Here is a 13,776-nt window from a genome sequence, read left to right as displayed (position 1 = left end):
ATGGAATAAAATGGTTTTATCACATACCCAGAAATAGCTGGCCTAACATAAAGGCTTACTGAAATGAGTTGGGAGACAAAACTCTCAAAGGTTGGGGTTCTGTCTTTCAGAATGCAGTATTGAGACCATTATTTGGTTCTATCCTAACCACAGCCAAAATTCAGTCTAGGAATGAAGGGGTGGAAGTAGGAGTGGCTCCTTTCACTATTATACCTAATAATCCACTCAACCTGCAACTTGAGCTCTGCCTGTTGGTTAGTCCTCAAGAGGAAATGCTTCTTTCATAGAAATACAACAATGGTTCTGTTGAATTGGAAGATGAGACTGCCACCTGGCCTTTTTTGGACTCATCATACCATTGAACCAGTAGGCAAAGAAGGTGTTTACTGGTTAAAGTGATTCTGATTACCAAGGGGAATAGATAACACAACAGTAGCAATAAGTGTTGTGTCTGCCACCCAGGAGACTTCCTGGAACACATCCTAGTACTTCCATGACCAATAACAGAAGTTAATGGAAAACTAAAGCAATCAAAAAAAGACAGAATTACTAAGGATTCAGCCCCTTCAGGAATTAAAGTTTCGGTTATCCCACCCAGTAAAGAACCCTCACCAACTAAGGTACTGGCTGAGGGCAAAGGAAATATGGAATGGGCAGTGGAAAAAGCAAATAACAGATATCAACTATCACTTCTCGACCTTCTTGTTCTGTCTTTTACATACCTTGTATTTTCCTCTCTATCTCTGTGCTGCATTCTGAGTTACTACTTCAACACTACCAGTTTATAAATTCTCTTTTAAGGTCTAACTAACTTACAGTTTAATTGATTAAGATATTAATTTAAGTAATTATATTGTCATTTAAAAATTTCTAATTGGTTATTTTTAAAAGTCAATTTTGATAGTTTCTTATTCTTTGCTCATGGTTTTGATACTTTCTTTTATGTCTATAGCCATATTAAGTATACGTTTTATTTTGTACCTGATAATTTGCATATCCTATACAGCAGGAGTCCCCAACCCCCAGGGAACTGGGCCCCACAGCAGGAGGTGAGCAGTGAGCAAGCCAGCAAAGCTTCATCTGTATTTACAGCCGCTCCCCATCACTCGCATTACTGCCTGAGCTGCGCCTCCTGTCAGATCAGTGGTGGCATTAGATTCTCATAGAAGTGCAAACCCTACTGTGAACTACACACGCGAGGGATCTAGGTTGCGCGCTCCTTATGAGAATCTAATGCCTGATGATCTGAGGTGGAGCTGAGGCAGTGATGCTAGTGCTGGGGAGTGGCAGCAAATACAGATTATCATTAGCAGAGAGGTTTGACTGCACAGAGACCATAAAAAAATCAACTGCTTGCAGACTCATATCAAAACCCTATCAGTGAGTGTCAAGTGAAAACAAGCTCAGGGCTCCCACTGATTCTGTATTACGGTGAGTTGTATAATTATTTCTATTATTATTACGTTGTAATATATAATGAAATAAAGTGCACAATAAATGTAATATGCTTGAATCATCCCCAAACCATCCCCTGCCCCCCCAGTCCGTGGAAAAACTGTCTTCTGTGAAACCGGTCCCTGGTGCCAAAAAAGGTTGGGGACCACTGCTATACATCTTTTAAGTGTTTTGTAGTCTTCCATAATTGTAAGAAATGGAACTATTCACCTATATTCAAATTTCACATTTAAGTCAAAGGGAAAATGAATCTAGGGTTTTTTTAAAAACAAGTTAAGCATTTCTATTGCATATGTGTTTGTCTTATTATCCTCATGATCAAAAACAGTATAGAACTTCTTGGTTCACAGTGCACTTTACATCTCAGCAATTTTTTCATGATGCTCCTAGGCCGAAAAATATACCAAACACTTCTATTAAGTAGTTAGGTTCAAACAACTTAAGAATTTACGTCCCAACAACTTCATAGCTATTTGCAAAAATATTATACACAAATACAAACACATATATAATGAAAGAATGTGAAGGTTTATCCAAAGTCCACTATAAATTACTATGCTAATTAAAAGCCTCAGGTAATTTAGTAAGATCGAAAAGCCAGAATATCCTAAGTAGCATGAATGATCAACTTTTGTTGTTAAAACATTAATACATGAGTTTGCTATTTGTTTAGCTTCCTTAGCCAGAGTTGTCAATACATAAATTTTGTAATTATTTACATCTTTCAGTACAAGGATATTAAAAATGTAAGAAGCCCCAAAAAATGGATAGAAAAATAACCTGTATGCCATCAATAAGCCAACAAACAGCCTCTCCATCTGGCAAACTCCTTACTCATTTTACATGGCTAATCATAAATATCATTTTCTATGTAAAATTCTTCTTGTCTAACAACTCTCAGTCACAATTTGAAGCTCCCCCCTTAAGGCTCTCATGGGACTACATATATGCATACATAGAACACTGCATATAATTCTTTGTTTACATTTTTGCTTTATTTACTAACTGTGAGCTCTCTGAGGGTAATGGTTCTATAATCCTCATCTTTTATGATGAACAATTTTTTTAATCTTTTTTTTTAAAAACTTTTTTTTTTTTAGATGTTGGGGGTAGAAGTCCATCAATTAATTTATTTATTTTTGCTGTGTTGGGTCTTCGCCTCTATGCGAGGGCTTTCTCCAGTTGTGGCAAGCGGGGGCCACTCTTCATCGCGGTGCGCGGACCTCTCACTATCGCGGGCTCTCTCGTTGCGGAGCACAAGCTCCAGATGCGCAGGCTCAGTAGTTGTGGCTCACGGGCCTAGTTGCTCCACGGCATGTGGGATCCTCCCAGACCAGGGCTCGAACCCGTGTCCCCTGCATTAGCAAGCAGACTCTCAACCACTGCGCCACCAGGGAAGCCCCTAATATCTTTTCTTCAGGTATGTTTTATATACCATAAAATTCACCCACTGTAAGCATAAAGTTTGCTGATTTTTTAGTAAATTTGTAGAGTTGTACAATCATCACCACAATCCAATTTTAGAACATTTCCATTACCTCGTACACTTCTGTCATGGTTGCTGGCTGTTGATCCTCACTCCCACCCCCAGGTAACCACTGATCTGCTTTCTCTGTCTACAGATTTGCCTTTTCTGGACACCTTATATAAAGGAATCATACAATATGTAGTCTTATGTGTCTGTCTGGCTTCTTTAACTTAGCATGATTTTGAGGTTCATTCATTTTGTATGAAACTACTTTTCATATCAGTAGTTTGTTCCTTTCATTGATGAACTGTTTTTCACTGTATGGATACACCACATTTTGTTTAAATGTTCATGGACATTTGGATTGTTTTTAGTCTTTTTACTATATAAATTATGCGGCTATTAACATTCACATACACTTTTTTTGTGTGGACTATCATCTTCACCTTTGCAATAGCAGGTTCAATCCATGTTTGCTGAATGAATGAATGAATGGATATGTAGGAAAAAAGTTCTCTCTAGTAATCCAAGTTCCTATGTAGAAATAAGGAAAAATAAAACTTTCAAGGGTATTTTGCTACTTTCTTTAAACTAGTGATTCTCTTCCTTAAGGCACGACTGTCTAGAAGAGCATAATGAAAGAGAATCTCTATGTGGGAGTGTCGAGGATAAAGCATATGTTACTTGAAAAAAAATTCAATATTACTACAGTTATGGTGTGAGATTTTTTAACTTATCAAAGGGGCATAGGTTTAAAAAGGATGAGAAACACTGCTTTTGACACCAAGTGTCCAAGTCTATTTTGCAATGATACCTCAGTTTTCTAAAGTTAGATCTCCAAAAAGCTCAAATACATGGAACAGCACAGAACCTAAAAAGAGGTATTAAATGTGTATATAAAACATATTTTGGTCTATGAATGAAAATCTACAAATACAGTTATAAAAAATAAAAATGAATATTCCTAAGCAATTTTATAAATACTGATGAAAACAGCCTATTTTGGCAATAAATTCCAATTTCTATTCATGCCAGTGAATCAAGTCACTCTAAATATGAACAGATTATTATCTTAATAATATTTGTTTAATGCCATAAGCTCTCATACACTGATAATAAAATATTTGATAAAAATTTCCAATAACCATTCATGACTTTCAAAGTACCTATGTGTCCCTCAAAGAGCTAAAAAAAGATTATCAAGATATTTTTTAGTTTTAACGAGATTTGTATACACATTTTTACTTTTAGAAAAGTTATTTTAGAAATACAAGGTATCTTCAAAATAGCAAAGCTATCATGTTATGCAAGTGAAGAACATTTCTTGATAAAGTTAATGTCTTAGAATACTTTTATTGTCTTTCAATGTTATCATCTTTCTGATTCAATTTATGGATTTCACTGTTACCTGAAATATAAAGTAAGTTTATAAGAATGTTGACCCATTCATTATAGGTGATTCAGGATAGTTAATCTTGTTGCATTACATCCTACTTTTGCACGGCTTTTTCTGGAGTTCTTTCCTGAAATTCTGACAACCTCAAGTACTTAAGTCTAAAACCTCCATGTGTGAAAATAGCATCCTATTCTTCCATTCCACTTTTCTCTCTAATCAATAACACTCCTTATTTTCTTACAACTCCAGCCTCAGCTATTTGTTATCCTCCTCACCCCCAAACATGTCATGGACTTTAATGCATTACACATCTGGATAGGTTTTTCCCTTGTCCTAGAACACCATACTCCAGCTCTCCCTACTCCCCACACAGCCATTCCCGAACACACTCCTCCAAGAGGAGATGGCAAATTTAAACGTTTCCATTTATGCTTCTTCATGTTCGCTTCCACAGTACGTTGTACAACTCTACAATAACAAATAAATAAATTTTTAAAAATATATAATTAGTAAAGAAATATATTAGATGTACTCTGATATTTTCCATTCTACTATATTCTATTCATATTTTAAAAAAATGTGCTGACCCCTGTGGGTCACTTATTGACCCTGTGAGTCATTTATTGGGTTGCAATCTACAATTGTTTAAAAGAACACTAATTTAGATGATAGTCTGCTTTTTTGTGAAGATGCCATCCTAAAAACCTGTTACCCCATGACTATGGGCATTGCCCATGCTTTCAGTCTTAGAAAGAAAGAAATGAAAAGAAAAGCTAGGAGGGAAGGAGGAGGAAAGAAAGAAGAAAAGACAAAGAAAAGGTTGGTTTCCCATGGCTTGTTTTTGTTTTTTTGTTTGTTTGGGGGTTTTTTGCGGTACGCGGGCCTCTCACCACTGCGGCTTCTCCCGTTGCAGAGCACAGGCTCCGGACGCACAGGCCCAGCGGCCATGGCTCACGGGCCCAGCCGCTCCACGGCATGCGGGATCCCCCCGGACCGGGGCACGAACCCGCGTCCCCTGCATCGGCAGGGGGACTCTCAACCACTGCGCCACCAGGGAAGCCCCAATCACATTTTAAAGAAAATGAAGAAAGCAACATTTATTGTGCATAGAACGTAAATAATTGTAATTTTAATTTTCATCAGATGTGTTAGAAAGAAAGAAAGCCACTCTAGCTGCTTTAATTCACTTCCCCAACTTCCCCTAACCTCCCATCCTTTAATAGCTTTTAAGTAACTTATTCTGGGGACTTCCCTGGTGGTCCAGTGGCTGGGAATACACCTTCCAATGCAGGCGATGTGGGTTCGATCCCTGGTTGGGGAACAAAGATCCTACATGCTGCCCGCATGCCACAACTAGAGAGCCTGCACGCCACAACTACTGAGCCCGCACACTCTGGAGCCCGCACGCCACAACTAGAGAGGAGCCCAGGCACCGCAGCAGAGGATCCCATATGCCACAATGAAGATCCCACATGCCACAACTAAGACCCGATGCAGCCAAATAAATAAATAAATATTTTTTTTAAAAAGTAACTGATTTTGTTGTAATGATGTAGGAAGAAACGCTAAGACAATAGAATTTTAAACAATATTACAAACCTATAGTCACCCTACTTAACTAAATATATTTAATCCACATTTTAACACATGAATAAGCAAAGAACAAAATTAGCCATTAAGTCACAGTTGTGGGTACTAGATACATATAATCACTTGTGAAATGAACATTTAGTATTTCAGTGAGAGAGTTTCTTATGTTTCATTATTATACAGTGCCTCAAATTCAATAAGAATAAAGAAAAGTAAACATATAGCAAGATACTGTATAATAGGATTACAGGAATAACTGTATAATAGGAATAGTTTTGAGTAACTATTATCCAATTGGTCTTACATTTACATGGAGACTGAAAATATTTTACAGCCAAGAAATAAATCTGTTTCTATTACCATTATTTTCCTACTTATGAATAACACTACTGTGATTTCCTTCCTTTCCTCCCTCCTTTTTGGTAAAGAAAGGAAAAGCACATAACAGTGTTATGAGTTCCTAACATAAAAACTGAAGTCAAAAATTAGGACAAGCCAGATAAAAACCCTGAAATTATTTCCTTTAGAAACAAAGGAAAAAGCATTTAGATATTTAAAATATTCCAACCAATAAAGAGGGCTTGCCTGTTTTAATTGTGGAATATTAAAAGCAACAGATGTAGTCTAAGATTTTTTTTTTAAATGTAGGTGCATTGGGGCTTCCCTGGTGGTGCAGTGGTTGAGAGTCCACCTGCCGATGCAGGGGACATGGGTTCATGCCCCGGTCTGGGAAGATCGCACATGCCGCGGAACGGCTGGGCCCGTGAGCCATGGCCGCTGAGCCTGCGTGTCCGGAGCCTGTGCTCCGCGACGGGAAAGGCCACAAAGGTGAGAGGCCCGCGTACCGCAAAAAAAAAAAAAAATGTAGGTGCATAGAAATACTGCTTAGAAGCCAAGTATTTTGAATGGAGGGAGAAAGCAAACTGGTTTGAGAAAAGAGAAAGATGTGACATGAAGTAATTTGTACTCCCAATGGAAAAGGACATTACTGGTCATCATAAAAAAAAGTTTCTAGCACTACAACCTTCAGTTTGTATTGACTGATACCATTTTCTGTGCGAGAAGACACCTGGGAGAACTCTAGGTCAGTGATCAGCAATGTTATCACCAAAAGGATACCTCCTTTAAAAAATTTCCCTCTCTTCCCATGGTCTTCAAATGTTTGAAGATTTTATCTATAAATCTAAATAAATACCTATATCTTATTAGCCAAAAAATATGTAATAAAAAAAGAACAATAAAATAACTTACATTAGGTTTTGTGAAATATTGAAAATAGCTTCTGACTCCTTACATGTGAAATCCCAGAGGGCTGGGAATCAATTTGCTCATTTTACAAGTAAGTACGTAGAGGCCAAGGAAGGTTACATGGTAAACGTTTTCAAAAAAAAAAATAAGGTTCAAAAATCCAAAATGTAATTGATAGGTAATAGACTTTTATGAAAATAAATACATCCATATTTTAGTAGTATTCATTCTGTTTTGTTGGTTTAGCTTTTATAGCATTTGGGCAGGGGGTACTTCAAGGTTTCAGTCAATACTATATCTCACCTAAAAAATAACCATTTTTAACTGACCATTAAATAATTTGTGAGATGTAACTGGGTGGAGGTAGGGTTTATAAGATGAACTCACCCCTATATTATTTATAGTTCTTCATGTGCCCTAGTATCTGAGGATTGTAGTATACAAGACAATCTGCCATGGAGAAAGTGGCTAAATAAGGAGAAAAATGACATAATCTAGGACAAGCACCAATTCTACTTCTGTCAATCATGTCTTCAGATTACCCATCATGTCCTGACCTGGCAAAAAGTCAGTCTGAAGACTACCAATTTGTACCTACTCCTTGATGACATCAAGAGACATGCCCTAATGGCTCTGCCAATAAGCGCAGAGAAAGGAAGTCATTAAATCATAGCCCCCAAATTTTTAATAGTAGAAAGCCTAAAATTATCTTTGAAAAGTAACCAAGTCTAAAATACCATTTTGCAAACTGAGGGTTGTAACTCAATATGAGATCATGAAAGCAATTTAGTGTATCATACATCAGCATTTAAAAAATCAAATAGAAACAATTAGAGAATACAGAATATATTATAAGTAGTAAGAATAAGTATTGTTTCATGAGAAAATATTTTTAATCAAATATATTGCACATACACACATACACAGATGCATGCAAACAGAAAACACACATCTGTCTGTGTAATGAGGTCATAATTTGTATGTATTTTTTACTGTTAACTCAAAATATATAAAGTATGTATCTATTGTTACGAGCAGATATTTTTCTTTGTAAATCAAGAAGCTTTATCTACTTTTTGTAATCTAATTTATCCAATTAGAGTTGGGTTCAGAGATCCTTCCCAGAACAATCATAGTAAAAGAAAAATGCTAATAAACTTGACCTTTATATTTCTCATTTACAACCTTAGATCATACCCAATAGACTTTTCTCAGTCGAAATACTCTTTCCACTGCAAATGCCTTCCTCTTTTAGTCTCCTCTTCCTCATTCTACATTATATGGCTGCCCTCTCCTCTGTCTACATTGCTGGTTCCTCTTTATCCTCTTACCTCCTAATTGTCGAAATTATTTTTGTCCTTGAACACTGTTAATTCCTTCTGTACATTTTTCCCTTGCTGAAAATCTATGCATTTGCATGGTTTCAAATAATATTTCTGTTTTGTCTCTGCCTTCTAGGTGCTTGTAACATAGTGAAAAGGACGTGCATACATGCTATGCCCTTTCACAGTTCTGTGCCTTTGCATAAACTACTTCCTCTGCCTAGGAAGAAATCCAGCCATAAATGAAAGATGAGAAGGAGAACACAGAGTTAAGGTATCTGCTTCCCTTTTTTTCAAGATGAGGTGATCCCATTTATTTTTTTTAAATTAATTAATTTATTTATTTTTGGCCATGTTGGGTCTTTGGTGCTGCGCGTGGGCTTTCTCTAGTTGTGGCGAGTGGGGGTTACTCTTCACTGCGGTGACTTCTCTTGTTGCGGAGCACAGGCTCTAGGTGCGCAGGCTTCGGTAGTTGTGGCATGCGGGCTCAGCAGTTGTGGCTTGCGGGCTCTAGAGTGCAGGCTCAGCAGTTGCGGCGCACGGGCTTAGCTGCTCCGCGTCACGTGGGATCTCCCTGGACCAGGGCTCGAACCCACGTCCCCCTGCACTGGCAAGCGGATTCTTAACCACTGCACCACCAGGGAAGTCCTTGCTTCCTTTTTTATTTATTTATTTTCTGTTTAAAGGGAGTGACTTGCTAAGGAAACTAATCCATTGAAAAGGGAAGTTAGAGGAAAGTTATTTTCTTAGAGGAAATAATTTCTGGAACAAAGTCAGCAGGAGCTGAAATTCAGTCAGTAGTTATAGAATTTGCCATAGACTGAAGAGGTATATCTTTTCTACAAATATTGGAGGAAAATAAATAAGGGTAAGAATATCTATAGGTATTTGGTGGTAGGGGAGTGACACAGATCTGCATAAGTATTACACACCAACAGGAATTGAAGGCCTTTATATTTATTTGTAAAGTAGCAGGTATAATGAACATGATGGGGAAGATGCTTGGGTCAGAGAATTCAAGAGAATGGCATAGGGTTTAGAAAAGCACTTTGAAATATGAAAAAGGGCACTGATCAGGATCCACAGGCAGCTTTGAGAACATAGTTAAGAATGCAACAATGAATTTACAGTGGTTCAAATTTGTTCTGCTGTGATTTTTTTTCCCCCGGCTGTCCTAAGCAGCCTGGGGGTAGGCATGAAGAAGGTAAAAGGCTGGACTGGTCCACGGTTGGAGTTTTGCCAGGCAGAGGCAATCAACACAAGGCAATGAGGGTAAAGGGATTAAAAGCTCAAGGACTGATGGAAATGAACGTAATTCTGGGAGGGGCCTGGTCAAATGGAACAGAATGAGGTAGTCAAAAAATGTGAGTTCTATGAAATGAAAAAACAGATGTTAAAGGAGTAGGGGAGTAAACATATATAAAAAACAACAATTTAAAGGGTCAGACATAAATAAACAGAAGTTCTAATATTTTCTTCTAATATTTTCTTTTCTTCTCAAGAGCATCTTGTAGATGCTACTCTGGAGACCATACCCTAGAGAGACAGATATGAGTGTTCCACACAACGGAAAGGCATAAAAGTGACATAATTAATAAGCTGCAACTGTGTCATTCAGCTCTGAGAGAAATGATAAAACCAAGTTTCTGACTCATTAATGCTTTGGACTGGGCCACAGTGAAGCTCAAGATATTGAGTCATAATGAGGTCCTGAAATCCTTGCAACTGCAAGAGAACTAGGCAATGACCATATAAGGCTCAAACAGTGAAGTACCAGATGCATTCCTACCTCAGCTAAAGAAAATATCCTTTAATTGCAATATAGTAAGAAAAGCCCCAATTTAAAAATGATCAGAAGTTTCAACAATGACATGGTAGAGTTCCTACTTCCTTAGCAGCAGAAATTGTCTCTTATATATTGTACCAAACAACTACTTACCTGAATAAAATGTGTTGATTTTGGCAAGTTCTTTTTCACAGGTTTGGAAAAATTTTTCTTCAAACTTGGCAAAATACCTCTTTACTGTGTCCTCATCTGTAACTGAAAGCAAGGAAAACAATATTAAAATTTAGTGTCCAAAGGCCAACTAGGAAAACTATGGAAATAAAAATTTAAATTACTACTTTCTTAGTCTTCGAATGTCAATATATGTATTTCTTTGAAAAAAATGAACTGTGAACTATATTAAGAAAAGGCTAATCAAAGGCCTCTTCACAGGCACACAGTTATTTTTTAATTGAATGAAGTTTTCTAAATCTCTACTATAATAAACTTATAGTGGTGGACAAAATATGTGTTCAGAAGACTTCAGAAGATGCTACTGCAGAGGTGATCAAGGGAGACTAGGTGCTGGGAGGTGAAGTGAGTAGGATTCAGCAGAGAGTAAATAAAGTATCTCAGGATTAAGTACTGCATTCACAAAATGCAACAGATAATGAAGACATGAATATGTAATGTGTTTCTGGAAAAAATGAGTTGATTGTTCTAACTATATTAAATTGCTATCTACTCATTTTTACCTTAGCTGCACCAGACACAGAGAAAGAGATGTAGACTGATAGTTATAAATTAGATATTCCAAACCTTCAGTTGCTGGGTAGGAACATAAATGAGTTAAGTAAGTGGGTAATTGTACAAGTATGGTGACAAATGGCAACTGACACATTCAGGATAAGTAGTGGTATGGATTCTGGTGAAGCGGAGAGCACAAGTCCATCTAGCTAGTTGCTGCTCAGGTTGTCAGATCTTCCAATTTTTCAGTCAGAAGCCATAAATCTAGGTATTTTAAAAACACTGTGTGGGCCAATCAATATATGTCTTTGCAGGCAGGATCCACTTTGTGAGCTGTCATATAGCATATTGATTTACTGAATCTCGTAGTATAGATACATATAGCTTCAGGAACCCCAAGCCTAAAACGGGTATGTTTCTTGCCCAAGTAAGCTCTGACTAGACTCCAGATGCTAATCATAATTTAGAACTACCCTATTTCTGGATCTCTGGGGCACTCTAAGCTTGAAATGTCTACAAAAAGTACAGGTTCTTTTACAACCCTCAGATGCTCCAAATCTTAGTGCAATCCTGGAAACCCTTAAATAATTCACCTGTCCAGTAATAAGAGAAACAGTATTTCTCTAAGTAATAAGTAACACATATACACACAAACTCATAGTACCAGAGATATTTTAAAGAAAACAAAAGCTTAAAACGAAGTTTAAAAAAGCATGTTGAATCTATTCATTTAATTTGAATATAAAAATGTAAAAAAAATAGCACTACTACTTCTCTATTTCTTATGCTTTAGAACTGAACAGCTAATGCAGGATTCTACTGATTGTGCAGTAAAGAAGGGACAGCTACTTTAAGTACCTCATGTAAGCTTAGCAATTTAGGTACAATAAAGGCTATAATTGCCCAAGGCCAGTGAGAATTATTTTTCCAAACCATAAAGCAGGTCAAAGCTTTTTTTAAAGCTGACCTTGAGTTAAAGATGCTCCATGGTAACATATGCTGCTCTTGTTTTTTGGTGGCAGGGTGGGGCTGGGGGACCACGCTGTGTGGCTTGCAGGATCTTCGTTCCCAGACCAGGGATTGAACTCGGGCCCCCACAGAGAAAGCATGGAGTCCTAACAACTGGACAGCCAGGAAATTCTCCAGATGCTGCTCTTATAATACATCTGGTTCTAGTTGATATAGAATAAGAGTAAATCTTACTCTACTTTACCTACTCTTTTTTTTTTTAATTTTAATTTTGTTCTCTATTGTATTGTTAGAGAAGAAAACCCCAAAGCAAAAAGTGGGCTTGGTCATATTTACTTTGTTTCCCTATTAACAGACAACTTTCATTACCATAAAATGATGGAAATAAAGAAAGTTGTCCCTCAAAGTGATTTAAATGTAGTTTCTGTTTAAAAAATAATTTTGCAGGGGAGGAATAAATTAGGAGTATGGGCTTAACAGATACACACTACTATATATAAAATAGATAAACAACAAAGATTTACTGTATAGCACAGGGAACTATATTCGATATCTTGTAATAACCTATAATGGAAAAGAATCTGAAAAAGAATATACGCATGTATAACTAAATTACTTTGCTGTATACCTGAGAGTAACACAGTATTGTAAATTAACTATATACTTCAATTAAAAAAATAATTTTAACATATATGAATGTTTCTATATGATGTTGCATATTCAGCAACATCAACTATTCAAAATATTACTAAGAACCTAGAAACAACAAAAAAAATCTAAGCCTCTGAGAAACTAAAACACGTGCAATAAATTTTATGTATTAAAGCATGAACATTCTACCCACGAATCAATGTCATATGAATTCTTCATTTCCTCGATCTAGAGACTATTTTATCTAAAATACCAGCAGTCTGTTATCTAGTTTTCTAGTTCACATATAACTTAATAGCCACAAATCAGAAGAGGGTAGAGTAAGATTACAGCAACACTAAGAAGTAATAGCAAACAGAGAGAGAAGAGGAAAAAAACTATAGATAAAAGTAGCAAGAATAGCTGTGTAAAATAAATTAAATGAAGGAAAATGTTCTTGTCATCTCAGATTTCAAAAGACACAGTAATCTACTGTAATTAGAAGTATACTATTGGTAAAGAAATTAGGAAAACACAACAAAAAGAAGAGAATAGAGAGTCCAGAAATAGATCGGCATAACACAGAAATTTAGATTGAGATAAAATGGTATCAAATCAGTAAGAATGGACTACATAGCAAGTAAGGTTGGGTGAATTGGCTACCCACTTAAATAAACTCCAAATGGAGTTAAAGAAACATAAAATACTACAAAAAATTAAATAACTCTACATGAAGAAGCTTCCTACACAGTACACAAAACAGAGAGGATAAAGAGAATGACTGACATTCTCACAAAATGAAAAATCTCCATATCAAAAGATACCACAAGCAAAGTTAAAAGATGAACAACAGACAGGGAAAACATACCTGCAACATTTAAAATAAAGAATTCACATGCAAAATATATTTTACAAAACTCCTACAAATCAATATTAAAAAGATACTCCATAAGAAAAATGGGTAAACTAGAGCAATTTATGGAAAAATATACAGCGTACAAGTGAAAGGATGTTCAACATTCCAGATATCAGATAAATGCAACTTTAAAACAATGAAATATCATTTTTCAACCATCGGATTGGAAGCAATTTTAAAATAGTGGTATTATTTTGGCAGTGGTGAAAGTAAATGAACACTATCACTCACTGTTGGTGGAATGTAAATCTGTAAAGCCTTTTAGGAAGA

General features: G+C 36.4%; 1 protein-coding gene across 2 annotated transcripts in view; it reads right to left on the bottom strand.

Annotated features, from left to right (window-relative positions):
• The window catches only part of XPR1 (xenotropic and polytropic retrovirus receptor 1), a 195,906-nt gene that overhangs the window by 72,211 nt on the left and 109,919 nt on the right, over window positions 1-13,776 (bottom strand). For both annotated transcript variants that reach the window (XM_032637054.1, XM_032637044.1), the window contains exon 3: window positions 10,419-10,520. In XM_032637054.1, the coding sequence (XP_032492945.1) occupies window positions 10,419-10,520 (102 nt within the window). The remainder of the gene's footprint in view (window positions 1-10,418; window positions 10,521-13,776) is intronic.

This window comes from Phocoena sinus, chromosome 1, assembly GCF_008692025.1.
Source record: "Phocoena sinus isolate mPhoSin1 chromosome 1, mPhoSin1.pri, whole genome shotgun sequence".
NCBI classification, from domain to species: Eukaryota; Metazoa; Chordata; class Mammalia; order Artiodactyla; family Phocoenidae; genus Phocoena; species Phocoena sinus.
Note: the sequence above shows the minus strand (reverse complement) of the source record. Positions and strands in the feature narration are given on the sequence as shown.